General features: G+C 34.6%; 2 protein-coding genes across 3 annotated transcripts; both read right to left on the bottom strand.

Moving 5' to 3' along the window:
* Positions 1 to 2,548: 2,548 nt before the first annotated feature.
* On the bottom strand, positions 2,549 to 14,343 carry LOC140754006 (uncharacterized). The gene is made up of 4 exons (XM_073088899.1): positions 13,894 to 14,343; positions 9,760 to 9,941; positions 8,431 to 8,945; positions 2,549 to 2,880 (listed from the first exon to the last, which is right to left on the bottom strand). Exons 2-4 carry the CDS (start codon positions 9,939 to 9,941, stop codon positions 2,726 to 2,728), a joined length of 852 nt encoding a protein of 283 aa, XP_072945000.1. The 5' UTR covers positions 13,894 to 14,343; the 3' UTR covers positions 2,549 to 2,725.
* A 1,391-nt stretch (positions 14,344 to 15,734) lies between these two features.
* On the bottom strand, positions 15,735 to 21,947 carry mtsh (mitoshell). 2 transcript variants are annotated; one of them, XM_073088678.1, is made up of 6 exons: positions 21,638 to 21,947; positions 20,804 to 20,942; positions 20,357 to 20,459; positions 17,631 to 20,286; positions 17,413 to 17,556; positions 15,735 to 17,336 (listed from the first exon to the last, which is right to left on the bottom strand). In XM_073088678.1, the coding sequence occupies exons 2-6, from the start codon at positions 20,925 to 20,927 to the stop codon at positions 17,094 to 17,096; spliced, it is 3,270 nt and encodes a 1,089-aa protein (XP_072944779.1). In that variant the 5' UTR covers positions 20,928 to 20,942; positions 21,638 to 21,947; the 3' UTR covers positions 15,735 to 17,093. The 2 variants fall into 2 exon arrangements, with proteins under 2 accessions (XP_072944779.1, XP_072944780.1); XM_073088679.1 differs by lacking the exon at positions 21,638 to 21,947 and adding an exon at positions 21,226 to 21,307.
* Positions 21,948 to 21,973: the final 26 nt, after the last annotated feature.

The following is a 21,973-nucleotide window of genomic DNA, read 5'->3' as shown; positions in this document are numbered from 1 at the left end:
CCTTTATTGTATCCTACGTTGTTCGTTCTCGGCATGGTAGGATTCAATAAACTGGAAGTGAGGAGAGAAATCTCGCTCACAAAGTACATATTCCAAGTACTGCGGGGTGAACTTGACAACCCAGTTATATTGAATGAACTGAAGTTGTGTGTGCCGGATAGAAGTGTGGAGCGCCGGCGACGTCCGCGTCTTCTGGCGTTGCCACACGCACGCACCAACCTGATGCGCGACGCACCCTTAACACGAGCATTGCGCACACTTAACACTATAGCAGAACATATCGACTTGTTCTGTTGCACACTTGGAGAGTTCACGAGGGTAGCCTTCCATGTAGTTGAAAATTATTAATTAGTTTACTTGTAAATATTATGTATATTGTATATTTTATGTAATTTGGACGTCAATTATTGTTATTTTTAAGCTACACTAACGCATTAGGATTTTTTTCCTGTAATGTTAGATGTAAGTTGTGAATAAATAAATAAATAAATAAATAAATAAATAAATGTTTATGCATCAAAATTCTTTTTCTGTATTACAAATTTGGTTTTAAAAAAAATATTCGGAAGGTTTTTTTTTAATCTGGGTAGAATAATCGTTCGCTTCAAAAATAAATTCAGGCTAGTATTTTCGTAGTTTTTTTTAATGTACTAACATTATGTGAAATCCTGTTTTAAAATTCAGATTTAACGTCTTATTGCCATCTTGTCTTATTTTTTTAACAGAATATTTTTTACCTAGCATTTTATTGTATTTTACTAACAACAGCAATTAAAGTAATCGTTGTTTTCGAGGGGTTAAAATGTGTTTTACACTTAAACGACCGCTTTTGCCGTTAAGTCATAGACTTCGAATCGATAGATATGCCCCATAATGCGGTGTCGAATCGATGAAACATGGAACTTAATTTGAATTTGTGAGAGAAAGTGTTTTTGATGTCAATAGAAAAATGGTTACGGTATTTTTTTTTGGGGTCAGCTGTAAATTATATCACACGCCTCGGTTATGTCACGTGTAATTATGTCTGTTAATTATAAGTATATATTCTATTTCTGTCTAATAACAAAGTGAGTGCTGCGGAATTTTAGTTTGTGAGCAGATATACGTGTCATTTCAACTCAGTGCTCATGTTACGCATCCGTGGGTGACCTCAGATTGGACTCTTCTCCCGTCTGGGGTTGATTGTGGCCATTCAAACTTGTCTTAAGAAAATACATACTGTACTGGCTGGTAGAATTGTGTAGCTCGCGAGTGAGTGATATAAAAGATATATATCTTCACCAAAGAGCTAATCACTCATCAACTCCGACGGATTTGAATTATATCTTTATATCCGCATCACATGGTTTAGTTCATAGATTCAAACGATTCCGGATATAAGATCTTCTTCAACTCAACAGTGTTATACTAGCTCGCGAGTGAGCGATGAGTCAAATGAGCGACTGACTGAGAATGAGTAGTGAGCCTGATTCGAGTCAAATGCGTTGATTGAGATATATAACAGTTACGGTTACGTATTAAACACTAAATTAAAATATTTTATTGCTAAGAACATGGAAACCGGGATATACAAATAGCGTTGGCTGTGGTAATTCATATATAATTTCTTGCCAGTTTTGTATTAATTATAAGAATCAAAAATGTCAAAACAATTTTGTCTTGCAGACTATTGTGTCTGTTAATGTGTGAGTAAGTCATTTAATTTTATAAAACTTTTTTCCATCGTTACTAATTTTAAGTCTTCGTGTTTTATTTTTGTCGCTTATATCTTTACAGAGCTACTGAGCTAAAGTGAGCTATTGAGCTAAAAGAGTGATATATATCACTGAGTTCAAAAGATATATATCACTCTTTTCACTTTAGTGATACATTTTGCGCAACTCTACTGGCTGGTAACCATCAGGTTTCGTATAGGAGAAGGAATGGTGCTATTCGAGGCTGACACCACACAAACATTTAGTAGGTTATTTTTGCACTTAGTCAAATAAAACAATTTTATATTGTCTAGGGTGCATCTGTCGATTTATGTCTATGATTTAGTTTGGGTTGTATTGTAGAATATTGTTTTTGTTTATCTAGATAAAGAAAATGATGCTCGATGTATTGTACTATGTAAATAAAGGGAATTAGTTAACTGAAATTTGTATTTATTATACACTTACACATATTATACTAAAACATTAAGTAATGTTTAAAATTAACATTATAATATTTACATAATAATAAAACCTAATTTAGTAGTGAAATACACATTCCTTGTAAAATATAATGTAATATTTTATACAAAAATGACTGTTTCTTATTCGTAATGGAATAATACTATACATACTTATTAACACTATCCAATAACATTATTTTTTAGGCCGAAGTTATGATGAACGCCTAAACGGTGACAAGGTTTAAAGAAGTATGTCATGTTGAAACGAGAAAGCAATTTTCTTGGTGATTGGTAGACAATACTTCGTAGGTATATAACATGACTTTGTTTTATTACATAAATACGAACGTCCCTATCTACCCATATATCTTTGTAGACAACGCTAAGGCATCAATATTTTCTAGATTTTGAAGACAGATATAAAGACATATTGCTGGTTGTTGATATCGTGCAAATGTCTAGTTACAGCCGAATTGTTACCCTTTTTGGAAGTTGGTTACATACATTTTTTTTTAATCATAACAGTTAAATTTTGACAGTTCTGTAAATTTATTATGTGTGTTTTAATTACGTGAAAATCCACATTTTCTTCTTTTTACGTGGTCTTCTCTTCTCTCTTCTCTGTTTTCTTCTGTTGTTCTGGCGTTGGTTTAAAATTGGTGTGTTCCGCTTAGGAGCTTGCCTGGGCCGAACCGCGACTTTGCGAATAAGCTCTATAATACCTGTGAAGTCAAACATATGCTTAGAACACATTGAGCTTAATAGGTAGGACTTTCGATTTTAGGCTTCCTAACAAATCTTTCATTGGGGTAAATAGGTAAGATTTGCCTCAAACTTTTAATAATATAATAATTAAAAATAAATACTATATGGTTTATAATTTGAACAAATATTGTCAATATCATTGGATACTTTCTGTTGTATGTTTGATAGGTATGGGGAATCAGTATTTTAATAGGTTGTAGTTATAATAAAGTAGGAATAGTTCAAATCAAAATTATATTAACTGAACGTTCCATTTTCAATATTCTCATTAATTTTAATTCAGATAACTGAATCTATGTTATTATCTTAAATATTCTAATAGGTACAACTGGGTTATTAATTAAGTAAATGTTGTAATATAAACATAATCCAATAGATTTATTTCCTAATTTACCTACTGACGACAAAGCTATCTTTATCAGTTAATAACTTTATTAGTTCCTAATTGATTATACCTATTGCTTTATTTATTTACGATTTCCAATAAGTGTTATCCACAGAGATAGGTTTAGATTGCCATTAGGCAATAGATTGAATTCCTGGTTAGAGTAATAAATTCAATATCTATAGGTACCTGCATATTACTTATAAACTGATATCTAGATGGAATATCTTCGTACATATTTTTTTCTATATTTACTATTATACTAAATACTACATTTTACATGTAGTCGATTTTACCAAAGTTTCGAAAGAATAAATGGATAAGGACATCAACAATATTTAAAATCATTTTCTCTGTTAAATCTTCCAACATAATCTTCGAGTGGTCGATGTCAGGACTCCATCAATAGAATTAGATTTTATTACTTACGCTTTCAATCTTATATGACTTCAGATTTCGTGTAAATTGTATATTCAAGTAATGGTTCATGACTTTAATTGATCGTTAATCATAACTGTTGATTATGTACACACCTTCAGGTATTTACAATGAAAGTATGCGGGCATACATACCGTCACTCAGGATCGCTGGCTAGGTCTTTCAAGTTCCCAAATATGCCAACCGCCACACCGGAAGCCCTTTATTGGTCGCTTCTCACTACTTCTGGTTACGAGACTAGAGGGACAAGTCTACCTAAGTTCAAAGTTGCAATTTTTTTTTATATATAATATAGGAGTAGCAGACGAGCATGCAGTCCACCTGATGGTAAGTGGCTACTGCCGCCCATGGACATCTGCAATAAACCCCAGATAGGATTAGATATTCCTACCTGAGGTCGACCACAGATGCGCCGCTACCCGTGAGGACCAAGCTGGAACGCCTCGGAAAAGTCTGTCTCCCTTACCACACCCTTCAAACCGGAACACAGCAGCGCCTAACACTGCAGTTATTAGGTAGAAATAGGTGTGGCGGTGGTGCCGCCGGAGTCGAACCACAAAGGGTTCTACCACCTTCAAATCGCATTAACGCTCGAAATTGCCCAAGGTGACCTAAGTCTGCGTTTACGATTTACATTGCTATATGGATAGATGATAAGACTATCGATTTCCTCCATAAATTGGTTGTGTTATATTACGTAATACATTTTAAATCGAGAAGTCGACCTTTTGTAAGGTAACATTTTCTTATAGGTATCGTAAACCCACGCCTATTTCTAGCGCGAAGCAGTTCTGTTTCGGTCGAAGAGTGTGGATGCCCACTGACTAATTCCAGAGTAAAGTTAGATTATTTTTCAGCGCTCTTTGATACTTTCACATCATATAAATTGAATTTCGTTGTATGTTAAATAAAATAATTATTACCAAAAACTTTTAAAAATCATAAACATTAATTAAATTAAAAATAAATTAAATATTTGTATATTGTCATGTCATACCTTTTTTTTTACAGTAAAAAGTACATTTTTATGGAATCTCTTATGGAAGTATTTGACTTTTTGACGTCCTAGCCACGTAGGACCCAGAGAGATCACTCCACTTAGGTACTCTATTAGGGTCTGCTCTGCTTGTACCCAAAAATCAAAATGAAAAAGAACGAAATATGCTTTATAATATTAGAAACCGTCTCTTAAGTATATCGACGGCATCGCTTTTTAAAAACTAAGTATATCAAACCACCTGCCAGTGTAGGTAATCACTACAAGTGATTTTTGTATTATCGACTTTGTAATGCCTGTTGTAAAGAATGTGATTGCCTAAGTTGAGCCCGCAATTTATAAGCTAAGCCCTATTATGCTTATTTTATCTACTCCGCAAACACTAGATAAAGTCAATCATAAAAATGAATTTATAAAAATATCTGTTAAGGTAAATATAATTATTGTTGCTGTTGGGGTACAGAAGAATCAGATTTATTTTAATTTTGTTAGAACGCTTTGTGGTTTGACTCCGAAGGCATCATCGTAACTATTTCTGCCTTATAACAGCAATGTTCAGCACTTCTGCTTACTGGATGAAAGGGTGTTGTAAAGGGACTTACTTATAAGCAACGTTCCAACTTAGTCCTTACTGCGACCTCGGGTCGGACTCTATTACCTTAATAATTTAATTATCAATGCTAAGTCCTCATCATATATATTTTTAAATTTGTAGCGGTTATATTTGCTACCCTTGAAGACTAGTGTCTGCATTACCTGCCTCAAGTATCAGAATACATAAGCTATGCTACGGTTACTGTTATTAGACAGGAACAGGTATGACGGCGGTGGATCCACGATGAACCAAAAAATCTGAGAGTTCTTTAAAAATAAAAAACAAAACAAAGTTCTCAAAGGACTGTAAAGTCTACCAATGCGCACTTGGCCACTTGGACTACGGCCTAAATCCCTCGCACTCGAGGAGACCCGTGAGCAGTTGTAGGCCGGTAATGGGTTGTTGACTTTTCATCAATAATCATCAGGTCGTCGCACCACATTTTGAAGTTCACAGTAAACGATAATTCATTATATGACACAGGCTGTTGTTGCTTTTATTACTTTATAATACCTATAATACTGGTGATTAACCTTTACATTGAAGATAATCTCACATTCCTAATTAGGTGCATGTGTAAGGCAATTATAGTAGATTAATTTTATTTATCTATAACAACAAAAGCTTGACGCTTTGATATTTGGCAGATAAAATATACTAGCCAAGTCTGTGGTTTCACTCGCTTGGAAAGTCCGTTGCGTTTTTTGATTTTTTTTAAATATAGGAGTAAACGAGCATGCAGTACACCTGATGGTAAGTTACTAAGGCTACTGTCGCCCATGGACATCTGTAATCAACTCTAGATAGGATTAGATATTCCTACCTAAGGTCGTCCACAGATGCGCCGCTACCCCTGAGGACTAGGCTGGAATGCTTCGGAAAATTACGTCTCTTTAAACCAGAAAACCAGAAAGTTTGCCTGTGATTCGGTGAATGTTTTTTTTTCGCTGACTGATACACATTTTATAGATTGTTTGGTTCTGATGACCTTTTTTAGCGACTGTGTTTGGAGCCCCCCCAGGATCGGAGGCCCGGGGCGGACCTCCCCTTCCGCTCCCCCTTAAGCCGCTAGAGCCACTTTTTCGTTCGCATGCCACAACGCCTGCTCTAGTCCTTGAGTGTAGAGCAAAATTGTCTTTCAGTGCTATATGGTCGACTGTTTTGTTTCACGTAAGTTTTAGTTCATGCCTTTGCCAAGTGCAACAATAATAAAGTTATTAGGTACAGGAGGGAAAAACGCTGAAACCCTTCGTGTAGTATACAATACAATACTGCGTGCATTGCCGACGAACTGCATGCTTATTCATTATATTAAATAAATGACTTATTTTGAGTCAGAATATTATTGTTATACGAGTAGATATCGTTACAATGCAATGTTAGAGCTCATAGTGCGCCAACGCCACATCACTATTTTTCGTTTGATATGAATTAAAATTGTTACGGCCTTATTAATAAAAAACGCTTATTCCAACCTTAATCCATAGTTAAACCTGGACTAGTTAAACCTAGAGTAAGAAAGTATTAACTTCGTTATAACAATGTCAAACATGGAGTAACCTCGGAATAACTATTCATTTCTTAGTCCAGGTTTATCGAATAAAGTATAGCAACACTCAAATTTTAAAAGTAAAAAGAATGAGTCAATGAATGAATTCATGTATAAAAATGACAGTGAAGCGTATATTTTGAGATTGACAAATTCAAACTCGACAGCTTTCAAGAGTTCAAAATAATCAAATGTCTAAACTCGATACTAGCGGTTTGTGTTTGTATTTGAAATACATAAAATTTTAAACCAACTGCAAGGAAAATTATCTAATAACGAACTCGCTTAATTTACTGTGTTTATTAATACTGAATTTGGATAAACTTTTATTACGACTAGTTTTAAAGTTACGCTTGCTCTAATCCACATTTATTAGTAAGGCCGTTAGGGTTTATACCTTGTGTTACACACAAGGTAGCTTTGCTATGACCAAATCTAATTTAAATGTAGCCTAATAACTTGTTTACGTTCCGAAAAGTATTTAGTTAGTCTTAAGTAGGTATTAGTGGTGGTCAGATTTTAACTGCTCAAACTGTCTTTAAATATGTAGGAAAGGCAAGATCAACTACATATGATGAAAAAAACTTAGTTAATAGTATTTGTAGTTCAACTACGAAGTATGTACCAATTTATTCCATAGAGCAGCAATGTAGAGCTGCTAAGTTTGATTATAAGGATATGTAATGGACTCCTAACTTCCGCCACGGATAATTAAATAATTACCTATCTTTAAGTTATTGCAATAAAGAATTATACAAATTAAAGAGTATCAAAAGGTGCTCAATTCAGGTGGTGAGGTTAAGCGTGTTTTAAAGCCATGTTTAAAAAGTGGTTTAGAAAAATAGGTGTATAGGATAGATATGGTGCAATTGGTGTGACAGTAGAAAATATGTGCAAGATAATAAAAGTAAAAAAAACATGCAGTTATTTAGTGACCTTTACCATAGTTAAAAATTAAAGATCATTTTTATTTCTCTCCCAACACTACTTAAGCCTGTACACAACACTATTTACAATGTCATCTATGTTCCTTGTGTTAAAAAAAGTGTGTCATGCGGAGGTCATGAGTATCTAAAGGAAGTAATAATAAATACAGCAACTTTATACAAAAAATATCATATTTTATTTACAAACAGCCTTAAGCTCTATGAATAAATTAAAAGAGTTTAATTGAACCAATATGAAAAGAGTTTTTACAAGGTTAAGCCGGGTTTACACGAAACGAAATTTCAATTAATAGAAGTGATTAACTTTGTTCGAACAATTAATAAACTGAACGAATTTAATTGAAGGTGGATACTATATTTACCTGAATCATATAGAAGACGCAATTATTTCCTTCTTAAATCAGATAATAAATTTTGTACCAATATGTATTATTTAAAAAAAACTTGCGAATTAAAAAATGGCGCTAGTGTAAACCGGGCTTAAGAAATCTCAAAGTTGCATAAATTACCAATCTCTACAATATTAAATAAGCTTCAAGACCATTACCAAGTCCATACTGCTGAGGCAAAGATGTCAGAGACAGTCTACTTCTCACCTTCAATCTCCACGATGCTGTTTGTGATGCACACGGGAATTGGTTCCGGGATTTCGACGGGAGCGTCAGGAGTGCGTTCAAACGGACCGATCGATATGTCTGAACAGGCGCCGAAGTTCTCCTGGTTTCCGCAGCCGAGACCTTCAGAACCATCTCTGCAATGTCCCCAGTTGTTCCCAGCTGTATACCTCCACTGGAGGACGCAGTGCTCGCAGACCAGGTCGGCTGGCAAGCGGTACTTCATGGTATAGGTATCGTCCTGCCACGGGTAGTATTTGGTGCCGCCGTCTTCCAATTCTAAGATGTATTCTTCGAAGCATTCCTGATCGTTTCTCTTTGGGTCTTTGCATATCCTGAACTCCCAGTAGCCCTTGTGGTAGGCGCTGAGCTCGACGGTGACGGTAATGACCTGCCCCTGGTCATAGTGGGCCACGATTTCGCCGGAGCCATAAGTGCCTCCAATTTCGTGGGCGCGGGGTTCAGGCATATCGAAGGGGTCACCGCAAATACCACATCTAAAAATTTTGTACGTATTTTTAAATTGTTTAAGTTGCGTCTTACTATTACAATGACAAATATGTATCACATTTGGCAATAGGTTTAATCATTTATGAGACGATTGTTATGCAAAATTGTAATCCAAATCGGTTCATTTTCCACAATGTGTAAGAATCATGAACAAATACTGTTATGGAATATAATCTTTAGTGAATCAATAAGTTCCTATCTTTCCTAGATATGAAGAGTATTTATGATCAGTCAATAAATAAATGTGTCATGTCCTAAGTCAATATCAAGGTAAGATTATTTACAATTAATCATTTTAGTTTTACCGTTTTTGAGAATTTGTTAACTTGTTTATTTCCGGTGTTATAAAAGTATTATTCATTTTATTGACCTACGAAATGACGCAAAACGAAGAAATAGTAAACATCACTAACACTTAGGTATACTTTGATTCCTTTTATTTTCATGCAGATAAGTAATACTCTATTTAAATATTTTCAGAATAGAGACTAAGCTGCTACAGCTTATAAAATCTATCTTTAAATATACTTTTTTGCACAGGGAGTTTAGTTTTTATTCGCAATACATGAATACTGACAAAACCGTTACATTGGCGTGATTTCTACAAAAATGCTTTCGAAGGTGTAAAATGTCTACCAATCAGCACTTAGTCAACGTGGTGAATTAAGCCTTATTATTGTGACAGTGAAAGCAATCCAAGATAATTGGATTGGTACGTGTGGGAATTATGTCCAGCGCTGGGACTATTTTAAGATTGCAACTAAAGTATTTCGTAGCAAACATTCGGACAACGTTACTCACTTCCCACCGTTGACAGCATACTGGTGGTGGAAGCCGCCACAGTTGAGGCCGTCGTCATCGTAGTTGGGTGGTGTGGAGAAGCCCATCCTCCACATGGAGGCTCTGCCCGGGGGCTCGAGAACCCTGCCGTGGCCAGCCACCGACACCACCACCGCAGCTATAGAGAGTACGTGCCACAACATCTGAGAAAATAGAACTTGATTAATGCAAGGGTTTATCTCGAATAATTGCTTGATTTTGCGTTGTTTTTGACGCTTAATGTATTGATTCTTGACGCTTGATTCTTAATTATAATATTGTTCTGAAGCAATGACTTCGAAAATATAACAATCAATTCAAAACTGTTTTAATAATAAGCAAATTTTCTTTATAAGCATTCCAATTACGCCTGTAGGTAGCAAGATATATGTGACAGAATCGAATATTGAACAAATTTTACTTTCAATTACATAAGTTCATAAGTGCCCACATAAAATACCTTTTCTTATTTTTTTTAAGTAGGTACCTACTTACTTATACTGTTTCAAAATTTTATTTTAGTTTTTACTAATAAAACCAACAAAAATAAGACTCTTTTTCAGCTGCAGATCCTGAAATAATACCGTTAAAGCTGACGTGATATAGGTATTTATGCCATTTTCCAAATTACTCATTTTTATTTACAATATTTATGTAGAATAAGTAGGCAAAGGTCACAGGTGTTACCATTCATCTGATGCATTTCTTGTATTGATAATAACGTGTGTTCACTAATATACAATTTTACTGTGTTTCTGTCCGTTAAAAGTATGTTTCTGTATGTAAAAAGTTAAGCTCAAACGTACTTTACAATTTATTTTATTAGATTTGCGCTTAACATAAAGATTTTACGGCAAAAGAATATAAATAATTTTAATTTCGTATTATTATTAAAATCATGAAGTTAAAATTCCTCAGACGACTTTATATATTTTTTAATTTAGATACTAAAGGTACCATATGCCAAGGTACCAAGGTAAACCATGAAACAAAATTATAGCCGATTTAGATGCATATATTATATATTAAGTGCATAGCATTTTGATAGCTTTTGTAAAACCTAGCTTTTAAAGCCTAGGTATTATTAGTATTTACTGCGCAAAACCAAATTTGATGTAAAAGCACACGTATTAAGTTTAGAGGTAATATGCTAATTTTGTAAATAAGGCAACATAAAAGAAACCGTATCGTGTACAAGGTTTGTTGTGTTTAGATTTCCCCTGTTTATTTATTAAAATAGGAACCCAATGTTTTAGTCATCTTGAAATTCCATTATATACGAGTGGGTACCTAATTTCATTTGATTTTATCCGATGATTTTGTAAAAACATAAGAAATATTTTAAGGTTATTTAGTTCTAAACACAATCGGCATGATTTATTTCTTTTAATTTTCGAGCCTTATTTATGGATTTTTTTGGCCCGACCTCTTACCGAGTCATTATTAACTTGCTATTTAATATTACAAATAATTTATATTTACCTTAAGTTTCGCTGACTCTAATCTCTATCGTATTACTAGAATACGATTAAGAACGTGCACACAATAAATTAGCTCTTTAAGCCCAGTAACTCTGGTTGAAATGATACTGATGACAAGTATTGGCAATTGTGCTTAATATATACAACCAATTCGTTATTATCAGCTGATAAGGCTTATCGGTTGATCCTTCCAATCAAAACAATAATAGGCGATGGCAATTTGAGTGATTATAGGATCAAAGGATTTCTTAAATTTACCGCTGGTACAGAGTAGTGTAGAGAACTCTTTGCAGGGTTTTCACGACCTCGAGTGAAATAAAGGAAGCCCATATTTTTTTGCAACGCTAATGATCAAGGAAACGTGGAAAAGAAAATATGTAGGTATCTTGATTTGATGTTTGGTATAAAAATTATATTAAATTTTAAAATATACTTATTCATACCGTTAGAATTATTTTATTATGATACTACATTTTTGTTAATTATTTAATGTTCTTTTCATGATGTGTTATTTTTATAATATTATATGGTCACTGGCTGGTACGATTGCATGAGTTAGCATAAGAAAGAAAAATAACGCTCTTGACGTTTAAGCTTTACTTTGCGCGGGAATAAAAAAAAGTTAAAGAAATACTTTTATTCTTGCATTATTCACTTTTGCAGTGAATTTAACAAAAATATATCTTACGAATGCGGCGTTATATTTGCTTCTTTGTGGACATTTTAGTTTTTAATTAAATCTGTAGCACTTACAACCCGGACATATGTCAACGCAGTTTCAAAGGTACATACTTCTGCTAGTTCTCCATCAGTAAAGCAATCTCTATCAGTTAATGATCTATGTTTAGGGTCAATGTTACGAGTGCTACGTGCTACGAACACTGAAAAAGGGCAATAATATAGAGAGACGTGTGTAAAAGGAAAATTATTGTTACTACAATTTCCACGAACAATTGATTGTAATCTTATCTGATTTTACTGCTCTATGGGAATATTTATCTTTATAATATCTATTTGGAGTTGTAAATTAAAGTAAAAATTACGCATTAAATGGTCACTGGTCGGCGGAGGTGTTGGGAAGATACCTATTACGGTAGGTTAGTTATAAAATAGTGGATATATCTTACTTCATCATTATTTACTTAAGTGAGGTGCATTTTTTCTTAAAATCGCAATGTATATTTGTTCATTCTATATCATAGTTTCGTTGATTTTCATTTTCTTTTATTTATTTTCTATGTAAGATTGTATTAATAAAGGTGCATGCAAGCAACCTTACGATAAAAGATTACTGCGACCTTTGGGACATTTGTAAGCAATTTCATAATTCCTAATGGTTTAAAGACTCGGTCTCTCGAACGAGGGGTCCGAGGTTTAAATCCTAGGCACCTCTGGTTTTTCAAAGTTATGTGCGTATTGGAAATTAAATATCCCTTGCTTTAGACGGTGACCTGAGAGATTTATATAAAAAAAATCCCAAAGGTATGTGAAGTCTACTAATACGCACTTGGCCAGCGCGGTGGACTATGGCCTAATCCTTCTCATTCTGAGAGGAGACCCGTGCCCAACAGTGGGACAATAATAGGTTGATGACGACGGCAGAAATTGAAAATAGCTGTGATGCCGCGGAGTTTTCAAAAGTATCCAAAAGTACGGTAAGATGTATTCTATGTGTATATATGTACAAGAAAATAAAGTCCATTTAATCAACAATGAATGTTAATAGTTTAATTACGAAAGGATTTGCTATTCAATTGGAAGTTATTGAAACCGTATAATTACAACACTGAGGAGTGTATTAACACTTATCTAATCTTTCACTTAAATTAAGTGCATATTTCATGTAGCCACCGATGTGGAGTGCATACCATAGACACAATATTATAGGAAGCTAATACCTTGATAAATACTTGTAAATGTTTTGTAAAGAGCTAAATCCTTGTAGTGTGTGGCGCTATTATGAAATTGTCAACAATAATAATAAGTACCTACTTATTTGTTACATTAAACAATGAAATTGGTCTTCAAAATTAAGCTGCGTCGGTGTAGGTATAAGTAGGAAGGTAAGGATGTGGCTTAAAGTGTGTGCTTCCGTTTTCCGTAGAAGGTGTAAGCTCGCTAGCGCGTTTTGGGAACGTGCATTAAAAGTTGACAGGCAGGTAATCAACATAAAAGAGAAGAGAGTAAAGCTCTCGGTCAAATTTTAAAACGTGTGACAGGGTTAGTCCAGGTAAGGTGAGGTTTATAGGTAGAGCCTTCTATGGTTCGTCTCCGTTAGCACCACAGCCGCACCACCGCCGAATAGCGGCAGTATTCATCGCTGCTGTGTTCTGGTTTGAAGGGTGTGGTAATGGAGACATACATTTCCAAGACGTACCTATCTGTGGCCGACCTCAGGTAGGTAATCCTATCTGGGGTTGACTACGGTCGTCCATGGGCGGCAGTAGCCAATTATTATCAGATGGACTGCATGCTCGTCTGCTCCTATATTATAAAAAGGGCACTAATCTGTAAGTACTTTCCGCAACCAATCCGCATTGGAGCACGATGGTAAAGTATGTTCCATGCATGTATATCTCAAAACTGGGATATTCTATTACGTTCATAATTTCAATATTTCGAAAACTTTACTTACATTTCAATATTAGGTGTTTTCATACCGGTTCCACTAGTAATATTATATAACTATAACCAAGTATTATTTTCACTTTACATTAATTTCTTTAGATTTAAATTGGAGCTCTTATGAACATAATATAGGTACTACTCGTATATATTTATTATGGCAACTTCATTACAAATATACTTAAATATTATAAAGTCATATTTCCGTTATTATTTTTAATTTCTTTCAAAAATATCAAGTATATTCATGTTAAACAATGAATTACGAGCAATTTAACCAAAACCTCTCTATATAATATACAACGACATATTTAACACCCATCTCATTACAAACAATGCGCCGGTTATTTTAATCTGCACTTCAAAATAAAAAATGTACTTGTCAACCCGAAAATACTCCTTTGATTTGAATACGAAATAACGTATTTGGTTAACAAAAGCACTTCCCACACCGACGCACTTAACCCCACGACTGCTGGTCAGGTGCTGTAAGAAAAGCAGTTTAACTGTCTACCCTTTCCCTCGCTGATCGGGCTACTTTCTCTCAAATCGATTGGATGACCGCCGTGACCGACACCTAAATTGTTTAAGTAAATACTTTTTATTACATAAAAGTAGATCAGTGTAATAAGATAAAGATTTATCTCGGACGCGCTTGAAATAAGTGTCTATTTTGTAGAAATAAAAATGTGCGCTGAGTTTTTTATTTACCCGCGACACAGAAAAATCATGTTACTTATGGTATTATTTATTCTGAAGTTCAGCTTGTGCTAACTTATGAGATTATATGACAGTGGTGCTACTTGTAGTCCTAGCGACAATATAAGAAATATTGAGAAAGATTCACTTCCACTTCATGAGTTCATTATATATAGCATAGCAACAAATTAATAGTTAATAGTTAATGGGACAGCGTTTTAAAGAAAAGCAGCAACAATTCGATGTAGATTCCTAGTGGTTTCAAACTCTACTTATCAATCGGGGGCCCAAGATTCTAATCTCTTGTTTTGTAATGAAGCAGTGGTGAGGTGCTTTAATGTGAGATACGGTTACAAGGTAGGTGAGGTGAGGTGACAAGGGGAGGAGAAATTAGTGGCATACAACGGAGCCACAATTATTGTATCATTTTTGTAATATTTGGGGATTTTTTAGGTTAAAATATTGATTAAAATTGTCTTGCTCTGCTTAAACTGCTTTTTTTTTATTTTATAGGAGTAGCAGACGAGCATGCAGTCCACCTGATGGTAAGTGGCTACTGCCGCCCATGGACATCTGTAATCAACCCCAGATAGGATTAGATATTCCTACCTGAGGTCAGCCACAGATGCGCTGCTATCCCTGAGGACTAAGCTGGAACGCCTCGGAAAAGTCTGTCTCCCTTTCCACACCCTTCAAACCGGAACACAGCAGCACCTAACACTGCTGTTATTAGGTAGAAATAGGTGTGGCGGTGGTGCCGCCGGAGTCGAACCACAAAGGGTTCTTCAAAATTTATTATTATTGTTGCTTATTTTATTGTGATACATTCAAGATACGAGTATGTAGGGCTATAGAGTGGATTACGAAATTTCAAAGATAAATAGTCCAGCCATACTGCGTTTAAAAATATTAAGCACACATACGTGTGAGTATATGTACGTGTAGAGTGTAGGAAGTAATTTCATTTATCAACAAAAAATCCAGAAGCAATAAAACTTTCAGATATTAATCATTAACGAATGAGTACCAAATCTATTTTAGTCAGAGGTAAATAAAAATAAAACTTAAATGGTTTTGCGGCGTCTTTGTCGTTATCATTTATCATTGTTATACAAGGGTCAATAAACGAATTAGTTGCAATAAAAGTCCAGATACGAAACAACTCTTGTATTATCATAGGAGCTCCTTGCCATAATTTTAGGTAAATAAGTTAAACAATAAAATCACAACTTAATGAATACTTAAAATTAACCCCAACGTCATGTTATTGAAATTTGAAATTTAGACAAACCAGACATTTCTAACAAGTTTTATCGAACGAAAATCTAATGTAGACGTGGTATCATTTACTTATTGCCTATGGCAGGTAAAACGGAATCTCAAAAATTAAAGTAAAAAATACATACCAATGTGAGACAGAAAGGAACAAGTTAGATTAAAAAATAACTCAACATATGCAAGTTAAGCGATGTTTTGTACTCAAACAAGTAAGAGTTACAAGAGGTATAAGCCCATTTTTCTTCTTGTAGATCGAAATTAAGTAAGTAATGTAATACGTACAATGTTTAAGTGATATCAGAACAGACCGTTCGGTTTTTGCATTATTCAGTTAAAATGTTGAAAGAAACGGTCGACGTTTAACAAACTATCTACAAGAAGACATTGGACACATTTGTAACTCGAGATGTCTACAAAGGTTAATGTTCGTAACTTAAACTTTAAAGTTTCAATTTGTACACGGTATATCTTTTTATTTACACATTCTTATTAAATCGCAAATTAACAATTAACAGCGTGCGACGATTCAATCTATTAACTTTTACCTAAACATACATCACAGATCGAAATACAAAAAAGGCAACATCATTTTAATAGTTTCATACATTGTATAAACTATTATTATTGTTTACGAGTATATCTATTCAGGACAAATTGCGGATGGGCATCGATGAATTAAAAAGAAAGGCATGACACTTGGCATCAAAACATAAATTTGTTTTTCTGCATATGAAATCAATGCGGATATTTTTTTTTCATGAAATTAATAAGAAATATTACAAATATTGAAACGAGATGAAATTACAAACTAAGCAATGAAAGAAGATAATAATAAAGAAACATATCCAGCCCCGTCAGGTAGCCGTAAAGTCCAATCCAAAAATTGGCAAGCGCTTACATATTAAATCGATAATCTTATATTTTACTAGTTCTGATAACTTCACTGACATTTGCTTTTAAAAAACCGTTATCTGCTGACTAGATATTCCACTAAAACTATTTATCGATGAAATGATAGCTACAAATATGAATTTTATAAATGTTACATACATACATACATCTTTTGTATTTATGTAGACGAGAAAAGAAAAACATATAAATAAAACGTTTAAATAAAAAATATAACGATCCAAAATTGGTGTCAGTACCATCCTATGAATATTTTAATTTGATCTTTCGAAATAATGTTTATGATTAACTATTATCGGTTAAGGAAAGTTCTATTTCAGGAGATCACTTTTTACCATCGTCGACTGGCTTCTTGTCATTTTTATTTGTTGATTCTTCATTTTTCAATTCGGTCTTATGCCTGTCAATATCTTTGTCTTGCTTCTTACTTGCAGGTTCTTGTGGTACAACATTATCCTGTGACTTGGTCTTCGGCTCCAATTTATTCTGGAATTCATCGTTTAACATTTTTTCAAATTCCGTGGAAATTTTACCAACATTTCTCTTCATGATAGCGTCTGGAAAAGTCTGAAAAAGAAATATCTATTAATATGCTAATAAATCGTCACCATAATTTATGTGATTTTTTTTGCTGAACCAATACCTTGAGGTATAGTCTGACATTATTAAAAATACGCCTAAAATCCTGCACAACTTGTTCTTGTTCTGTGTATGTTGAATTTTTAAGCTTTGTTGATATATCATGCAAGCACATGGGACGCTTCACCACCTCATAGAATCTTGGAGCCTGAAATTATTCATCAAATTAGACATTTTTAATTGTTTTAAATTAAAGTAAAAATTCATCCGTACAATATTTACCACTTTGATATCCATGTCATCCATCACAAATTTTGCCTCTTTAATTTGATACATACTAGATAGAATATTTTCGAATTTCTTAACAATATTGGATGGCAAGGGTTTTTTCTTTTTAGGATGATACCACATCCCAGAGACGGCCTTTGGCTTAGTAGGCTTTTTTGGATTATCGTCTTTAATAAAACTGCCAGTTTGATCGTAACAACGAGTGCTTTCTTTACATTCTTCTTGTTTTTTATCACTAGGTTGTTCATCTGTGTCAACCGATTTAATTTCAGCATCATCTAATTTTATTGTGTCATCAGAGAAATTACGCCTTTCTGAAATATCAGCCTGCATTTGATCTTGCCGTGGACACATTTCGTCATGCCACATATCAATAGTCTGTTTTGTAGCAAAATTATTTGTAGATGCAGGCCACACTTCGTTTTGTTCGATAATCGGGTAATTTTTTATGCTATCTGTGACTTCGTTGGCTGCACTTAAACATAAAGCATCATATAACCGAGCTGTATCGGATTTGGAACCTTCGTGTATAAAATCCATTAGTTTTGGAGCGGATTGCTTTGCAGCTTCCCACGCATTGTCAGATGTCATTGCACCAAATATTTCTAAAGATTCAACACCCTTGACATCCATTTGTGACATACCAGGTCTAGGAAAGATTTTTTGATTCTCCCCAAAGACATCGTCGTTGCGTCTTGACATAAGACACGGCCACGATTCTATATTATATTTTGGTTGTGGTGCTAATGTTACTTGAGGGAATGAAGATTTCATCTTCAAATGCGTCGTCTCGTCAATAGAATTATCATATGGTGTATCTTGTGAAGGCGGCTGTAAGAAAGGCGACACAGGATCTGTCGGCTTTATAGGCACTTTATAACTACCAGGCTTCATATACACTTTTGAAATCTCGTGAAACTCATCGTTATCAGGTTCAATAAATTGTACGGGGCCAGAGATATTTGAAATCGTCACAACATTCGATGGAATTTGTACGTTGTGAGTGTGATGAGTTACAAAATCATTAGGTTCTTTTTGGATAACCTGACCCCATGTCGCAAAAAAATCTGTCTCTTCTTTTGTGTCCCCACAGCTGTTATTTTTCTGGAGGCAGCCTCTAATTTCAGCAGCTGTAGCCATATTAGGGATTAACGCCTTTTCCACGTGGCTCAATGGTATCATTTTGGCTTTTAGCTCCATTTCCCTACGTTGCAATAGATCACAAGGTATGCTTCCCAGTACCGGCTGACCTGGGGCCTTCCCGAGTTCAGCATCCATTTTATGTTTCAATTGATTATAGAGTTCTCTTTGATCAGCATGACACATATTTTCTAATGCCCGGAAATCTGGCACATTAGTGATAGTCCAAGATTGTCTAGGTTTCGCCTCACGCACACTACAAGGTTCACATTTGTATGATACCTTCTGATAACTATCAATATCACTTTGGTCATTTAGGGGATAAAAGTTATGAGGGTTAGATTGTGGAACAACCGGAAACTTTTTGTAAGTGACCCCAGATCTAGATGGCCATGGACCTTCAGTAAAAGATTGCGAGACGCCTTGACTCTGATTTTGGACCCATGGGGGCTGGATGGCATTATACGGTTGTGGAGTAGCATTAATAGTTCTTGCAGTGCCAATGTGTGGCTTTACCGGTTGGAACTTGTTCTGATTTTGATGACGGGGCCCTGTTGGGTTCGTAGCATAATAGTTATGAGTAAAGCTCTTCTGCTCCAAAGTAAAACCGTGGTCGAGGCATTTAAAAGTTTTATAAATATGCGTCAACATTTCTTTAGTGACAGCTTGCCATTGTACAAAGCACTCTCTAATATTGGGACTATAATACTTATTTTCAATTCTAGAGAAAGTTTCGTGTTTTTCGCTCAGTAGTTCCTTGACGCCTTTCCAACCATCAAGTATTCTAACAAAGGAAAATATAAAATTCTTTATAACCCAAGGTATTCCTTGCGAATGCAGATTTGCGACGGCACTATCAGGCTTTTGAACGTTAGATCTAGTTTTAGCACAAATTGAATGTATATTTTTAAAGCATGGCCTGTTATGGTGTGCGATTGCTATGTTTTCAGCGTCAGTACATGCTTCTATTGCTAATTGAACTATTTGGTTTGGAATCTGATCATGGATAATAATTTTATCTAAAGCCGTCAAAAGTAAATCTGACGAGCCTGAAACCTTATTCTTATCGTCATCTAAGTTTACTGTTTTCTGATTTTGTTTTTGATTACTTGCATCATTTCTCGGATTCGACTCCGATATGTTACACAGCTCGGACACCATTCTCTCTCCTTCAGCAAAGAAATCAAGACTTGACGTGGATTCCGAAGTTAAATTTCTCTCTTGCTTCCTTTGGCGGTCGGTTTCGGTGTCTTTGTATCTCTCATGATATCGAGGGTCAGCGCTATAAGCATTTCTCTTGTCATGGCTTTTAACAATTTTCTTCCTAGCTCCTGTGCCGATGGGCTCCTGATTCGGGATGGACCAGGAGCTTTGCGACCTTCTGTCAGCGCTGAGTCGGTCAGCCATTACACCATGTCCACTGAAGTTTGGTGATGAAGGGTCAAACACGAGTCCCACTAATGGGGAATTTGGTGGGGAGCTGAATGTAGGTGCCGACGGATTACTATATCTGAAATATTTATTTTTGTAAGTGACTTATATTGTTTTTTTTTTCTATAGAGATTAATTGAGTCACATACCTAGGATTATAGTACTGCTGATTCGACGTAGACTCGTATACACCAGTGGTGACTCTGCAATACGTCGTTACGTTCTGATCGGAGAGTTCTTTATTGGGACAACCTGGAAATAAATCATATACATTAAGAATTTATAAATTAAAATTTTCACCATGTATCATCACTGACATTATTATCATCATGCTTTTTTATTTATCTTTATTTAAAATATTGTATATTTAACTGGTGTCTTCGGTTTCTGACTCTGCTGCTTCCGAGGGCTACATTGGATTACCTTCATCAATATCTTTGTTATCATGCCCTTAAAACCAGAATGCACCAGTTTTAGCACTATTGTAATGTGCTGCGACAATTAACCGAAGGGCTTCATTACCATGTGATTAAACTGACCTTTCCTATGACCTAAAGATGTTGATGAAGAAAATTTGTTAAGATATAGGTACTTACCATAGCTTTTCTGTGAGATCACGGTGTATTGTTGGTTCTGGTAGCCATCCTGATGTCCTCTGTCCCGCACGTCGGCGGCGTCGCGGTATTCGCTAGATTTAGACACACCGCCATATTCTTGCATTTGGCTGACAATGAACTGGAACAAGAAATACATTAAAAAGTTTTTCACGTATGGACTCAGTATGGATTGAAACTTGTAGACATGACTGATGTATTAATTATTCCTAATTACTCAGAAAAAAATATTTTTTTATCAATATAAGTTACTAAGTAAGATGTATAAGCTAATATTTCATTATAATTATTAAAAAAACGATAAAAAATTATAAATTCGTGCTGTAAATAAGTCAATTAAAAATATTAATTATTGAACTTTCAACTCTGTTTCTAAAAAAGTTCTGCATTTAGAAAAAGCTTACGGGTATTTATTGAACCAGAACTTAGTATATATTTAACAGATTGAAGATTTTTTCAATTGAAGAGCTCTATGACAGTTGCAAGATCAATCTAGTTGGTACCTATCCGCGTGTAATTTTTTCTCTCCCATTTTTCATTTCAATCTCATTTCAATCAAAAATAATTTATTTTGTAACGAATAGAAAGATTATTCTAATTTATTACTATAAAATAACGCTTTATGAATGTAATCAATGTACTGTTACGGGTTTGAACGTAATTTTTATATCAATCTCATCTTTTGAGCAAAAAGTCGTAATTTCGTCGCCGATACAACACTTTTACTCATTTATTACTATTTAATTGCGATTAAGGGTTGAAAATTAAGTATATTTAAAATAAAATATGCTTCAAAAACCATAAAAAGTAACTTACCAACTCCTGAAGTTCCCGTGTCTCTTATGCAGATTCCTCGAGCTCAATACATAATAGAAACTATAAAACCACCTACTTTACAGTGACTTGGTATGTCAAATAAATATCGTAGCCTTCAAAAAATATTTTATTCTTACGAAATAATAGTTAAGTTTCAATTCTGTTTAATATTTTGTGGTTCACTATCTTCTTTCTTATTTCCTAAATGAATTTATATTTGTAGAACGCTCTCATCATTTTCCAATCCTGGAAGTGTTCTGAACAATATGTGACTTGCCAAATAACTGAAATCAACCATATGATTTCGTTCAATTGTTTTCTGACGTAATGTCATTC

This window comes from Epargyreus clarus, unplaced genomic scaffold (genome assembly GCF_041222505.1).
Source record: "Epargyreus clarus isolate Ecla_fem2 unplaced genomic scaffold, WU_Ecla_fem_2.2 ptg000027l, whole genome shotgun sequence".
NCBI lineage: Eukaryota > Metazoa > Arthropoda > Insecta > Lepidoptera > Hesperiidae > Epargyreus > Epargyreus clarus.
This window is presented reverse-complemented; position numbering and strand designations above follow the sequence as displayed.